At 45.3% G+C, this 11,446-nt stretch overlaps 1 protein-coding gene and 1 non-coding gene across 2 annotated transcripts; both read right to left on the reverse strand.

Annotated features, from left to right (window-relative positions):
• Positions 1-4,375: 4,375 nt before the first annotated feature.
• Rpl39 (ribosomal protein L39) lies at positions 4,376-7,780 on the reverse strand. Its single transcript, XM_036174770.1, has 3 exons — positions 7,692-7,780; positions 6,582-6,685; positions 4,376-4,578 (listed from the first exon to the last, which is right to left on the reverse strand). Exons 1-3 carry the CDS (start codon positions 7,692-7,694, stop codon positions 4,530-4,532), a joined length of 156 nt encoding a protein of 51 aa, XP_036030663.1. The 5' UTR covers positions 7,695-7,780; the 3' UTR covers positions 4,376-4,529.
• On the reverse strand, positions 5,209-5,340 carry LOC118574899. Its single transcript, XR_004943776.1, has one exon. It is a non-coding gene; the product is annotated as a small nucleolar RNA SNORA69 (small nucleolar RNA).
• Positions 7,781-11,446: the final 3,666 nt, after the last annotated feature.

Here is an 11,446-nt window from a genome sequence, read left to right on the forward strand (position 1 = left end):
AGGAGGTGAGGGTGGTGTCTGGCAGAGCTCACTCTGGCTGCCAGGGTAGTGCTGTGGGACCAGGCTTTCTCAGCGCTTGCGTTGTTGGCATTTGGACACAATAATTCTGTTGTAGCATGTTTAAAAGCATCCCTGGTGGATGCTTTTAGTGGCACCTCCCCTCCTAGGTACAACCAGAACTGTCTCCAGACATTGTCAAATATCCCTAGGAACAAAAATCACCCCTCATCTCATGGGCTGACTATACCAGACCACAGCCTTTGTTTAATTTTCTTGGTTGACCAAATCAGCTCCCTCTATCAAAGCAGAGTCATGCAGTCTTGACTGTGGTACCCTTGCAGATCACACATGGGGCTGGTTCTCCACTCACTCACTGAAGCTTTGTGTAGCTGGAGGGGTGGGGCATTGATGTTTTTTAGATAACCACTCCTGAAGAGAATGTCATCATAGAAGTTTATTTCTTTTCCAGATAGTTTCTTTGTGTAGCCCTGTCTGTCCTGGAACTCACTCTGTAGCCCAGGCTAGCCTCAAACTCACAGAGATCGGCCTGGCTCTGCCTCCTGAGTGCTGGAATTAAAGGTGTGCGCCATCACCACCCAGCTAATAACTACAACTTTTTAAATAGAATTGGTCCTTTACAAAGATTTTGAGTTTCCTTTTTTTTTAAAAGCATTTATTTATTTATTATGTACACAGGAGAGGGTGCCAGATCTCATTACAGATGGCCATGAGCCACCATGTGGTTCCTGGGAATTGAACTCAGGACCTCTGGAAGAGCAGTCGGTGCTCTTAACCTCTGAGCCATCTCTCCAGCCCAGGTATTTTCTTATTTAGCTATTGATGGGGAAGGGGCCAGTCCATTGTGGGTGATGCCTCCCCTGGGCTGCTGGTCGTGGGTTCTATAAGAAAGCAGGCTGGGGCTGGAGAGATGGCTCAGCAGTTAAGAACACTGACTGCTCTTCCAGAGGTCCTGAGTTCAATTCCCAGCAACCACATGGTGGCTCACAACCATCTGTAATGAGATCTGGTGCCCTCTTCTGTATACATAATAAATCTTAAAAAAAAAAAAAAAAAGAGGTACCTTCAAAAAAAAAAAAAAAAAAAAAAAAAGAAGTCTTTTAAAAAAGGGGGGCCTGGGCAGCGGTGGCGCACGCCTTTAATCCCAGCACTTGGGAGGCAGAGCCAGGCGGATCTCTGTGAGTTCAAGGCCAGCCTGGTCTCCAAAGCGAGTTCCAGGAAAGGAGCAAAGCTACACAGAAAAACCCAGTCTCAACGCCCCCCCCCAAAAAAAAAAAGAAAGAAAGGGGTGGGGGTGGGGGGAAGAGATGGTTTAGAAGTTTTAAGAGCACACTGACTGCTCTTCCAGAGGTCCTGAGTTCAATTCTCAGGAACCATGTGATGGCTCACACCATCTATCAGATCTGGCGCCCTCTTCTGGCCTACAGGCATACAAGCAGGTAGAACAGTGTATACATACCTTTTTTTGTTTGTTTGTTTTTCGAGACAGGGTTTCTCTGTGTAGCTTTTCGCCTTTTTCCTAGAACTCACTTGGTAAACCAGGCTGGCCCTGAACTCACAGAGATCCACCTGCCTCTGCCTCCCGAGTGCTGGGATTAAAGGTGTGCGCCGCCCCCCCCCCCCCCCCCCCCCCGGCTCATAATAAAACTTAAAAAAAAAATAAACAAAACTTCCTGCCAGGAGGTGGTGGTGCACACCTTTAATCCCAGCACTCGGGAGGCAGAGGCAGGTAGATCTCTCTAAATTGGAGGCCAGCCTGGTCTACAGAGTGAGTTCCAGAAAAGGCAAAAAGCTACACAGAGAAACCCTGTCTCAAAAACCAAAAAACCCTACAGCTAAACCTAGCACTTTTCAACTTTGTTCTTCCTCACCCAGTGGAGGCTTATAGTTGAACCCAGTTAACTCTCAATCATTCTGATGCTGCCTTTCCCAGAAGTTCAAAGCACTGGCCACCCATCTTGCATTTCTCCTAACTATAACCCTACCTATTCAGGGTCCCAAGAAAAAGCTGAAGATATACTTTTAGTGTCATCTTGGCCTTGTCACTTAACCTCCCAGGTTGTCAGGATGCTGTCCCAACTTACTCTGCTAAAAAAAAAAAAATAATAATAATTAACAATAATGTATACTATTGGGATTTTTTTTTGTTTTTTTGAGACAGGATCTATGTAGTGCTAGCTGACCTAGAAGTCACTATGTAGGCCAGGCTGGCCTTGAGCTCAGATGCATTCCTGCATCTGGAATTAAAGGTGTGTGCCACCATATCTGGCTATAAATAACACATATTATCTTTAAATCATGTATTTGTGTGTCTGTGCACATATCCTGTGGGTACCCTGAGAGGTCAGAGGCATTGGATCCTCTAGAGTTGGTTACAGGTTGTGAAGCACCTGCTGTGGGTGCTAGGAGCCAACCCAACTGGTACTTCAAAGTGCCTTTAAGCACTGGGCTCTCTCTCCAGCCCTGAAAATTTACATAGATCAGAATGCTTAATAATTTGTCATGATCAGTTAATTTTATCAAATTTCTCTGTTTTGGGCTTAAAGCATTCACAACTTAAAGCTTAGGCCACTACTCCATGTTATCTACATCCCTAGTCCCATGTTGATGGAGTAGGAGACATGAAGCAAATTTCTGTGGAGTTTCTAAGTCTCTGGATTGCTTGGATTCAGTTCATGACCATAGGATCAAACAACAAAAAAGCCCCACCAGAACACTGCCACCACGACCAACAGGTATTTTAGTGATAGCTGTGTAGTAAGCCAGGCAATGTCAAAAACGAGCACCTCCAAGCCCACGTAAACACTTGAATTGAGCAAAGGCTGGCACTCATTTGTGAAAACCTTATGCTTCGCTGGCCAGTTCATCAGATCCATTTAAGGAGCTCAGAAGGGGCCTGCTGTCCTAAGTTGGATCCCTTGTATCCACAGGGTAGAAAACTCACTCTAACAAAGTTGTTTGGAACCCCCTGTAGTTAGTTTTCCTGCCTGGCCCAGTCAGGACAAATCTCTTACCCGCCAGTCCCACAGTCGCTCAGACCCAACCAAGAAAGCACACAGAAACTTACATTGTTTACAAACTGTATGGCTGTGGCAGGCTTCTTGTTATCTACTTTTTCTATCTTAAATTAACCCATTTCTATTAATCTATACTTTGCCACATGGCTTGTGGCTTACCAGTGTCTTTACAAGTTGCTTCTCATGGCGGCGGCTGGCCGTGTCTCCCTTCAGTCTTCTACTTCCCAGAATTCTCTTCTCTCTTGTCCCGCCTATACTTCCTGCCTGGCCACTGGCCAATCAAAACTTTATTTACACAGAGCGATATCCACAACCCCCACTATACACTACAAATAAATGTAAATCTCAAGGATCCCTTTTGGAGGCACAAATTTGAATTTTCAAACGTTCTTCCCCATGGCTCTCAAACTCAAATGTGCAGAAACCTGGGCTCAGCACTTGGGAGACAGAAGCACTGGTTGACCTTGACTCAAAAAAAAAAAAAAAAAAGGCTTGTAGGTGTGGTAATTCACACCTGTGATCCCAACACCTGGAAGGATTAAGGCCAGCCTGGGCTATGAGAGGGTAGCAGGCTGTGGGTTAGACTGCAATCTCAGTTTCTGACTCCTACTATGAAGCACCAAAATTAGCCTTAAAGGACCTGTGTTCAAGTCTCTGCATCACAATGTGGTTCACAACTACCTGCGGTAAATCCATGCAGATAAATGTTAATTTTTAAAAAAAATTGCCTATACAAGAGGTCCTCAACCTCCCTAATGCTATGACTCTCAGTTCATGTGATCCCCAACCATAAAATTACTTTTGCTGCTACTTCCTAAGTTTTCTGTTATGAACCATAATTTAAGTATCTGGTATGCGACCCCTGTGAAGGGGTGGCTTGACCCCAGGTTAGGAGCCACTGCTAGAGGGCTGGGGATGAAGTTCAGCTGCTAAGAGTGCTTGCCTACATGAGACCCTCCAGCACAAGGAATCAAAACATACTATAGACAAGTGGGGGCCTATTGAGATGGGTGGCAACTCTGACCTCCACACAAGACTATGGCTTGTACATGTGGACACATACACAATCTTAATCAACCCCCCCAAAAAAAAGATTTGTGCGCATGGTTGAATGCCTTCATGTATGGCTGTATCATGTGTGCAGCACCCAGAGGGGATCCCCCTGAAGTTGGTGTAGTAAACAGTTGTGAGCTGTGGGTTCCAGAACTCAAATCCAGGACCTCTTCAAGAAGAACACCAAGCACTCACCCTCTCCAGCTCCTGGAAAACAATCCTTCACTTACACCACAGAAGCATAAGCTTATTAGGTCTGGTAGAGAAAAGTACTTTATAAACCGGAATAGCAGTTTGGAAGGTTCTACATTTTATTACTGGACAAACTACTCCCAACTTAAAACAGGACCAAGTCTTCAGGTTAAAATGTTGAACTCCATGTGGTAGGATTGCTTGATGACCCACAATTCAGTATCAACTGTCTTGCCATTGAGTGAATCCTCAGAGACCCAGCTTCGTTCTTCTCCAGTGTCTTCTCTTGGAGTTGTACCTGCATAGAATAAAGCCACAAATTACAAGGTGGTATGGCTACCATATTTGGCCGTTTAGGGCACAGAATAAAAGGTCTACATAGCAAGACCATCTCCAAAATAATTCCAGCCTGGACTACACAGAAAGACCAGTCTCAATCAAATAAAGGAGGGAAACAAGAAACTTTAAAAGCCAAACCAAGAGAATTCAAAGCAGATTTTTTTTTTTTTTTTTGCCAACCCTAGCTACTCTCTGGAGGCTGTTAGGAGGGTTGAAAATTCAAGGCCTGTGTGGGTTAGACAGCTGAGTGCAAGGGCAGGCTATCTGAGACCCTGCCTTAAACCAAGCATTTGGGGAACTCAAGGTCCAATCCCCAGCATTGGGGCATAGGTTCAGATAATTTAACTAAGTCAACTGGAATGGGAGGTAAGTAGGAAAAGCGCCCCCCACCCCCTCCTTTTCTGATCCACAAACCTGGATGGGATAGATGCACAGTCTGAACCCCCACGGATCACAAAAAACTCCTGCTGCAAAGGCTAACAAGACAGCTCAGTGGAGAAAGGTGTGTACCGTGCAAACCTGGTAACCAGAATTCACCTCTAGACCTCATATTCAGGTAGGAGAAAGCAGCAAGTTGCACCTAATAGTCTGCTGTCCATGTCAAAGTGTCATGATTTTACCCCCAGGAGGGCAAAATCGGAAACGATCAACATGGCTTTTCTTTCAGCAGGATAATGGCAGTACTCCCACAAAATGAAGCACTGTAATTGCGACCTGCTTTATTTAAGCTTTCAAAGTTTGAAGAGGGGCTGGGGGTTACAGTCCAGTGCAGACGAACTTGCTAAGTAGACGGTATGCTGCAGGACCTCAGTCAAACCCTAGCACCCATAAAATAGGTAACTCTGTGGGTTAGGGTATATAATCCCCCAAACAAAATACCATCCTAATTCTAGGATATAGACATATATAGCTAGCTATTCCAAGTATCAACTAGCAGTCCCTACTCTCATCAGCTAGGGCTCCAAGAAACTGAGGTTCATGTATTTGTGCAATTAAAACCCGAAACACATGTACATAAATTAAAAAAGGGCAGCTCCTACCATACCAGCAAATAAAAGACAACATTAACTACAGCATAAGGCCAGAATGCATAGCTGATTTCCAACCTTAAGTGGCTAAATTAACTAAGAACATAAACCCTCAGTTTTAGCCCTAGTAGACCCACACCCCAGCACTTGGGAGGCAGATGGATCTGAGTTCAAAGCCAGCCTGGTCCATATAGTGAGATGCTGTGTCAAGAACAAAAAAAAAAAAAACAAAAAACACAACAAAACCAACTCCCACAAACCATCCTCTAACTACACGTGGGCATGCATCCAACACACAAATGAATTAAAGCAATATAAACATTAACATAGCAGAACTGCCACTGGCTGCCAGGGAAATGGTCAAAACTTCTTATGCCCACCCATTTCTCCTCCCTCTAAGGCTTCAAATAGAACTCAGTAAGGCACTTCCCTTCCCTGTGGGAGGCCCTGAGTTTGATCCCTAGCAGGAAAAAGGACAGTCTTCTCAAAGGCCTAGCTTTTCTGAAACTGACAATTCAACTCTGGCTGTGGCAAAGAGCCGTTTCTAGCCAGGATCTCCTTAAGCTTTCACAGGGGAATTAGTAAGGAACTGAGAAACATCTGCCCCTAAAGGCTGGTAGAATCCAACAAAACATTTATAAAAGGTTTGTGAGAGGGATTTCAGGAGCTCTCAACAGGTTAAGTAGGTAAAGGTACCTCCACGGAGCCTGATGACCCGAGCTGGATTCCAAGGACCCACTTGATAAATGGAGAGAAGCGGTTCCTGCAGCTGCCCTCTGCAACGTGCACCCGCACACACAGGAAAAACAAAAGGGAGTTGCAGCACGGGAAGCAGAGGCTGGCCTGCACATGCTTTCCTTCAATCTGTCTATCTACATACCCCAAGCTAAGTAAAAGCAAGTGAAATGGAAGCGGAACAATGGAGGGGTCTTACCTTATTTTGTTACCAGTTTTCATACGAATCCACTGAGGAATAGGACGATTTTGCTTTTGTTTCTTGGCCAGGAATCGCTTGATTCTGAAAGTCTTGTGAGAAGACTACGAGGAGATACAACCAGTTTAGTAAAGAGAGCCTATTCATCTGATTCTGTCACAAATCCCTCAATCTAACACCTGGCCTGCGTACTATACAGCCAGGAAAATTTCCCCAACACAGAACCATCGAGTCCTCTGGAGTCCGAGTTCGTGGCTTAAAGTCAACTTACCTCAGGTCAAGAGTGATAATTACAGTGTCAGGTTTTAGGCCTCTGTCCTATATGCTCTAAAATCGGGCTAATTTACTGTCTATCCTGCTGTGCTCCACATGACAAACATGTAATAGGTTAGGGGCAACTGATTTACTGGAATGAGGATAGTTTTGTGTCCATCCTGGCCACCTAAGCCAATGACCCTAAGTGCTGTACTTTGTGAAATATCCACTTTCAAGGGATGTTGTCAGGGTAATTTAGATTCATGCAGCCCTTGACACTCAGAAGGCATACACCATTGCATATAAAAGGCAATGTGCACTCAACCCCCTAAACCACTGTAGGAGGTGGAGATTTCCCTTAACAAATACAGATACTTTGTACCTAGAAGCGAAAAAACAATATATCACTAGGCAATCTTTGATGTACTGTTGGCAGATGTTTCTCAAGAAAGATCCTGTTAACTATTACTGTGGACAGCTGCCTGTGCTAGCTCCCCTTCTGACTCTTGTGGGAAGGCTAGGCTTCAATCAGTCGCGACCTACGAGTGGCCTCAAGACTATTTTTTACCAGAATCATGCAGATTACCGTCGGCTAAAGGCTAAAGCGCGGCAACAATACTTTGCACCCCTCGCCAGACTGCACGATGAATAGCCCGACCCTGTGGGGGTAAACGGGCTTGCTAACTTCATGCCGCGCCCGCGATCTGCGCGGTGACCTAACTCCACACACAAAAAAAGTTCAAAACCTGAAAATGTACCCGCCCCTCAATAGGACGCAAGACAATCATAAAGCCACGGCAGCCTCCGGACTCGAGAAAGCTGCCTAGGAGCGGATGGCGACCGATACAGTCTTACCATGGTGAGAATCCAAGTCAGGAGTCCTCTGCACGATGGAGGAGGAAAGGAGAAGAGGAAGTTCCGACCGGAAGAACACGATTAGAAGACGCAGCCAGAGGTGGAGCTTAGGAGGTGACGAGTAGCGCCTTGGCTAGCCCTGCCCCTGCACTCCCATGGGGCCGTGGGAACCCGCGCGAGATTTATAGGAAACTTAATTCTCAGGACTCCGCTTCCGTGGATGTGTTCCTTTCGGTGATCGTCAGAGTACTGGGGGCACTCTCTTCGTGGCTGTGGTAGGTGGCCTTTTAGAAGTGCCAAGATAAAAGCCCTTAACAAACCCCGGGACTCGGAATAGGCGGGACCAACTCTGAAGAGGGCGGAGGAATGGCTGACGTCACTTTCGAGCGCCGCGACTTCCGCCCTTCTGTGAGAGGAAGCTTAACACAAGGGGCGGGGCTTAGGGTTGGGAATGCACCTTCAGGGTTTGCGGGCAGCAGAAATGACGAACGAAGGAGCTGAAGACGTTGTTTAGTGGTTGTGGAGAGTGTCGCCAGTTCGGTTTTTTTAGTGGTTGTGGAGAACGTCGCCAGTTCGGTTCCTACTATCCATGTTGTGCGGCTCCCAACCATCTGTGTAACAACAACTCCAGGGAATAACATGCACGCACATATCCCCTATGTAGACACACACCGACACAATCAAAAGAACTAAGAGACAGAAACAGGGAGGGAGGCAGCGGGAGGGGGAAAGGGGGAGAGAGGAAAAAAAACAACGACACGCCGGGCGGTGGTGGCGCATGCCTTTAAACCCAGCACTCAGGAGGCAGAGCCAGGTGGATGTCTGTGAGTTCAAGGCCAGCCTCGTCTACAGAGCGAGTTCCAGGACACGCTCCAAAGCTACACAGAGAAACTTGTATAGCAAAAGCAAACAAACAAAAAAGACATACTGGTGCTAAGGGAATGGTTAGTGGATAAAAGCACTAGCCATGCAATCCTGGCAACTCAGGTTCAAGTCCCGAAATGCGAATGCACTGGGCATGGTGGCCCGCACCTTTAAAACTAGCACTCGGAGGCAAAAAGCAGGAGTATCTCTGAGTTCGAGGCCAGCCTGGTCTACATAGCAAACTCCAGGACAGCCAGGACTACCACCTAGAGAGACCTGTCTCAAAAAAGAAAATAAAGTCGAATGTAATGATGTGTTTCTGCAACCCCTAACATTCATTCCTACAGCACAATAGGAGGTGGAGACATGAGAAACACCTGGAAAATTGAGGGTCAGCTAACCTAGAGTACTCAACACAGCAACAGAAACAAGAGAAACCCTGCCTCAAAAAGGTGTAAGGCAAGAACCTCCACACATGTACCGTGTAAATAAAACAAAGTTGGGTATAGTTGTGTATACTTATGATGCTCAGGAGGCACAGGCAGAGAATTGTGAGTTGTCTAGGTTATATACTGAAACCAGTCTAGGTTATATACTGAAACCTTATCTCAAAAATGTTATATAGAGAGCACTAAATAACAAACCTGAAAACTAAAGATAATATCTGTGAATATGATAAGAAAGTTAAAGATTCCTTTTATTGGTGCTAAATATGGCCATAAGCAATGTGAGAGGTGCTCAGTAAAGGCTTAGACCCACAGAGGTAATATTTTCTGCAGATGAACAAGTCCACACACAAGTGGTGCATATACAGTCACTATCAGATGTCTTTAAAGTGCAAAGTGTGATCATAGAGATCGACTCTGTCGCTAGGGTGTAATAGGCAAATCCAATCTCTAACTTTCTAAGCAATGCCAGAGGAAGGCTTAGGAAAGAGATCCCTGCTATTTTTTTCCCATCTGCAAAAGAACAATACAAGAAAAAAAAAGAATGGAAGAATAGTTTTTACAAATTAAAGGCTCAGATACTAAGTTGGGAATGCTGGTGTAGGGCCATAGTCACAGCAGTGAGGAGGCTGAAGCAGGAAGAGTCCTATGATTCAAAGCCAACCTGGGATACGTAGCAAGTTTGAGGCCAGCTAGGGTCATAGAGTGAGACCCTGTCTAGATAGATAGATAGATAGACAGATAGATAGATAGATAGATAGACAGATAGATAGATAGATAGAGCTCTATCTTTTCTTAGCAGCTGTCAAAATTTACAGCTTGCTTGCTCTACATATATGTGTGTTTCTTCTCAAATTCTAATTAAATGGTCCTTGGGCTTCAGAAGAAAACTGTGTAGTTGCCCACACCTTTAATCCCAGCACTTGGGAAGCAGAGGCAGCTGGATGTCTGTTTGAGGCCAGCCTAATCTACAAATTGAGTCCCAGAACAGCCAGAGCTTAGAGAAAACCCAGTCTTGAAAATCCAAAACAAACAAACGAACAAACAAACAAACAAGGCTCAGATGCCCACTTGCCCACTGTTGGAATCTCCATTCTGTCTTTAATTCCAAAGAAATCAGGAGCTGAGAGTGTAGCCCAATACTAGAGTACTTGCTTAGCACCACAGGGCACCATACAAATTAAAAATAGCCACAAAATATTAAATCTGTGCCTGAAGAAAAAAGTAGACCAAAATTGAATGAACTATTTTTGGGGGGTGGTGGTGGTTGGTGTTTTGAGACAGGGTTTCTCTTTGTAGCCCTCGCTTTCCTAGAACTCTGTAGTCCAGGCTGGCCTTGAACTCAGAGATCCATCTGCCTCTGCTTCCCAAGTGCTGAGATTAAAGGTGTGTGCCACCACTGCCCAGCTGGAGTCACACACACACACACACACACACACACACTCTAAGCTAGTAAGCTTATAAATAACTCTGGGGTTGAGGATTTAGCTCAGTGGTAGAGCGCTTGCCTAGCCAGAGCAAGGCCTGGGTTCGATCCTCAGCTCAAAAAAACAAAACAAAACAAAACAACAAAACAAAAAACAAAAAACAAAAAACCCACAACTCTCTGTGTGTGTGTGTGTTGCTAGGGTTGAAACCCAGGGTCTTATACATGCTAGGCAAAGCACTCTACTAATGAGACATGCCTAGCTCCTATGAATTTTCTCTTTGTTGTTGATTTGTTTTTTGAGACTAGGTCTTACAATGTAGTTCAGACTGGCTTAATACTCACTATATAGCCCAGATTGGCCTTACACTTATAGCAATTCTCCTGCCTTAGCTTCCTGAGTACCAGCATTATAGACAATAAGCCACCATGCCTGGCTCCTATATGTTTATTATTATAAATAATATGAAATTATGATTTATGGCAGCAAAGGTGGGACATGGCAGCACACGCCTTTACTCCCAGCTTGGGAGGCAGTGGCAGGTGGAGCTCTTTGAGTTCAAGGCCAGCCTGGTCTACAGAGCGAGTTCCAGGATGGCCAGGGATGTTACTGAGAGACCTTGTCTCAATAAACAAACAAGAAAGAAAAGTGGTGGAGAGGGACAGCAAGGGAACAAACTGTGAGGTTTGACAAAAAGGGAGGGCAGTAAAATGGCTCAGTGGCTAAACCTGACAACTGAGAACCAGTCCCCAGAAGTTGTCATCTGACCTCGATACATGCTATGTCATGTGCACACAGCTCCACAAAGTAAATATAATAGAAATTAAAATTTGGAGTGGAGAAATAGCTCTGCGGCTAAGAGTTGGTACTATTATTTGGGAGGGGGCGGGGCTTCTCTACAAACCCCTGGCTGTCCTGGAACTCACAGAGATCCACTTGCTTCTGCCTCCCAAGTGCTGGGGTCAAATGCAGATGCTATGCCTGGCTTAAACCCAAGTTCCATTCTCAACACCCACAG

The sequence above is a fragment of the Onychomys torridus genome, chromosome X (assembly GCF_903995425.1).
Source record: "Onychomys torridus chromosome X, mOncTor1.1, whole genome shotgun sequence".
In the NCBI taxonomy this organism is placed as follows: Eukaryota; Metazoa; Chordata; class Mammalia; order Rodentia; family Cricetidae; genus Onychomys; species Onychomys torridus.